Source organism: Epinephelus moara, chromosome 18 (assembly GCF_006386435.1).
Source record: "Epinephelus moara isolate mb chromosome 18, YSFRI_EMoa_1.0, whole genome shotgun sequence".
Taxonomy (NCBI): Eukaryota; Metazoa; Chordata; class Actinopteri; order Perciformes; family Serranidae; genus Epinephelus; species Epinephelus moara.
In genome coordinates this window covers 9,920,003-9,923,464 of record NC_065523.1, presented here as the reverse complement: position 1 = coordinate 9,923,464, position 3,462 = coordinate 9,920,003, and the positions used below count along the sequence as shown (strand labels likewise).

The 3,462-nt window shown below is 41.2% G+C and overlaps 1 protein-coding gene across 1 annotated transcript in view; it reads right to left on the bottom strand.

The window, feature by feature from the left end:
• The window catches only part of c18h16orf89 (chromosome 18 C16orf89 homolog), a 19,655-nt gene that overhangs the window by 11,758 nt on the left and 4,435 nt on the right, over nucleotides 1-3,462 (bottom strand). The window contains exons 2-3 of the mRNA XM_050069573.1: nucleotides 3,007-3,159; nucleotides 1,526-1,676 (exon numbers count right to left, since the gene is read on the bottom strand). Coding sequence (XP_049925530.1) covers nucleotides 1,526-1,676; nucleotides 3,007-3,159 — 304 coding nt within the window. The remainder of the gene's footprint in view (nucleotides 1-1,525; nucleotides 1,677-3,006; nucleotides 3,160-3,462) is intronic.

Genomic DNA, 3,462 nt, shown 5'->3' with positions numbered 1-3,462 from the left:
ATTTAGCCTAGCAATATCTCCAGACTATAGTAGCTGCAATGGACAACTTTGAATGCGATTTTGAAGAGTTTCTTGTAGCGGACACAGATCCAGAGCCATACCTGTTTGAGCCGGAGTATACAGATGAGGAACTCCATGTGTTGGATGCTGAGCGGGCGAGAAGAGAGGCTGAATCCTCCGCTCCCATTTTGCTGCACAGAATGGGATTCGGTGCTCCCATCGTTGGGAGGATATATCATCAGGAGGAAAAGCGCCGCAGAGAGTGCATCACAAGGAGTGAAGTTGCGTCTTCTTTTCCTCACAGATAACGGTTCGGGTTCATTCTCTCCTGTTGCGTGGCAAGTGTGGTCCATTCGCAAACTTTATAACTAAAAAAACTTTTCACTACTCTCCATCGACGAACTACTAACACTCTCTGCTGTTTCCTCCTCCTTCTTCCTTCCTTCTGCTGTCTTCATTGGTTTATTTATACACGCGAAACGTGTTCTCTGGCTGGCTGGATTGTCTGCTCAGGCTGCCGTACATACATGGCGGTGCGAGATGGCGACCTCTCTAAAGCAAGGCCCGTGCTATATATATATATATATATATATAAAAGCATAATTTTAAGGCTACAAAAACCAAACGAATTTTATTTTGTAGCGATTATACACTTATATAAACATATTAATGGGCAGAATATTCAGATTCAGATTCAGATTTGACAATAAACCATGCTAAATATTACACACTGGCCCTTTAAGGGAAGGCACAAAAAAGCTGTACAGCTTCAGCCTTTTCCTTTTCAATCTACGGTAGCCTATTTATTTAAAAAAAATAAAAATAAAAAAAAGAGTATAAGTCTGATGTGTACTATAATGCAAAGATAATATGCAAAGATTGTAATGTGCAATGACTGAAATGACTGAAATAAAATACATCAGTCAGTCAGTCATCTTTACTGGTACGCTGCAGGTAAAGTAGCACAATCCAGTGTTCAAATGAATAAGTGCAATAGCAGGGTTTGCTTGTAATAGCCTAGTTATTAAAGATGTTGGCCATCGTGTTTTAACTAAGCCGTGAAATGTACATGAAGTGCAATTTATTACAAGTATGCACAAGCCATGTTGAGATCTATTTTTTAAAAATTGCCTCAGGCCATTTAAAAATGGCCGCAGTTGTCCCTGGGACGTAGTTTTGGCCACCCCTGGTATAGATTTTCTGTGCTGTCCAAGGGCACATTAATAACTGAGAGCTACCAAGAATCAACATTTATATTTTCTCAGAGTTCCTCTTGTCCACATTTTTAGCAGCTGGACAGTGGACACTGTTTAGAGAGACTTTAGTAAGTCAAATGAATACTGTAAATTATTTTCTGATCCATGGTTTACATCTGGTTAAGGTCAGTAAAAGACTGTAGTCGTGATCAAAAGACACAGGCTCTGACTGTGTTTGGCAGACGGGTTGTGAACCTCAGTCTCCCTGAGATTGCTTGTGGTGAAATAAAGTCGTGCTATGTCAGGTGTTTGTTAAAATGTGTTCGTACCAGGTTCCCAGCAGCAGGGTCAGACATTTGTCGCTGAGCTGCTCATCGTAACACTCGGTGGTCATGGTAGAGGGATACACCAGGCTGGAATCTGTGGAGCTCCACTCCTGAGGAATCAACCAGAAACTCCACGACAGCAGGGGCTCAAACTCTGCATGACACACAGGAGGGGATTCTCACTGAGGTATAAACCCGTTCTTAACTATCATAAACTATGTATTAATGATCATTTACAGTCTAAATGAAATTAATGTTTTGTCTTCTTGCATAAAGTGACTTCTTGTCATTGAGTGTGACCCTCCACTCTCCTCATTAATACCCAAAGGGGGAAAATTTATATTTTGGATGGAATCATTTGGATTTCCATGATTGCATCTTTTGTCTGTGCATTAAAAGAGATGCTGTAAAAAAGACATTGATCTCAGTGAGCTCCTGATAAACATTAATATCAAACAGTCACTTTGGCTGTCTGTCCTCAGCTTCTGAGGCTCCTCTCAGAGCCATTTTTAATGTGGCTGTTTTATTCTCTCCTTGCAGGACATGTCAAACAGCAGCTTTAAGGTAGTTCTACACAGGTGTTACTAATTGAGCATAGCATTAGGTCAGGCAGGACACAATGTCAAGCTTGTCTCACATCTCTGCTACATCTGCTACTGATGGAGCAGCTAATTGATGGAAGGGAGTCAGCTGATAGATCACATGATTCCTTCCCATGTAACCAATTGGCAAATCTCATTCAGGGTGCCCTATTTAAACTGCGACCTGTCTACTGTTGCTGCTTCCTCTGCAAGCTGCTTTGCAACCGGCCTCCACTCCAGCTCCTCCTTTTCGTGTTGTGTCTGACTTATCAATGTCATTTCTGTTTGTCATTGATGCTGGCTGGAAGGGCAGGAAGGTTTGCTCTCTCTGCTTTAGGCTTTCCATGTAAGGACGTGGAATGGCGGAGAGGTATGCTCTCTCCACCTTACGCTTTTAGTGTAGGCCCAAGGAAAGGCATAGAGGCCCCAGAACAGAGCCATCCGGCCAAATATAATACTGCAAATGGACATAGATTATCTTAGACAAAAGTGTTCCTGATTGAAATAATGTTATCATGTACTGTATATAGCTATTGTGACAGTGGCCTTTGCTCAACCGTTGTATTTTCTCTTTCTGACTGACACACAGGTAACATGTGTCTCATGAACCTGAAAGATACAGCTTACTTAATACTGGTATCAGGCAAGCAGTCTTTTTTTTTTTTTTTTTTTTTTTTAGAAATTTTCTAGTTCAACATTATCATTACTTACTAAAGCTCATTCACATTTATTAACATTTTATTTTATTAACAACAGAGGCCTCCTAAGCTGGCAGTTTTTCATGCATGACAGTGGGTTTTATCTGTTTTAAGTTATAACTGCAGGTCTTTTATTGACCAAAGGGTTTGTCTGGTTACATTTGATCAAACACCACAGGATTTCTGGGAAATTAAGTTTTCTCACCTCTGTAGTATTTGGGGTCATTCTGCTGCAGGGCGGCAACGGCCTTGTTGAAGCTCTGATCAAGACGTCTGACCAGAGCGACTGCGCGGGTTCTCTGAGCCCAGCTGATCGGGTCGCTGTGAGGCCACGTCCGAACTGCCTCCTTCAGCTCAGCTGAGACACAAAACAGCAGAATCAGGATCAGTGGGTCAAAGAGAAAATGCATTCTTTGCAAAAATAGTGTCTGTTTGTATGAGAACGGCTGTATGCAAATGGAAATCGCAGGCAATTTATTAAAACTTAACACTGAGCACGATTACATGTGCACAATAATCAGATAACTGGGAATAATCAGATAATGGTAATAATCCGATTTGACGTGTTTACGTGCACTTCAATAATCTGATAATCAGAAAAACCTGGTTTACATGATTCAGTCCTTCAGTTGGATTTCTCCTCAAGTACATGACATAAAAC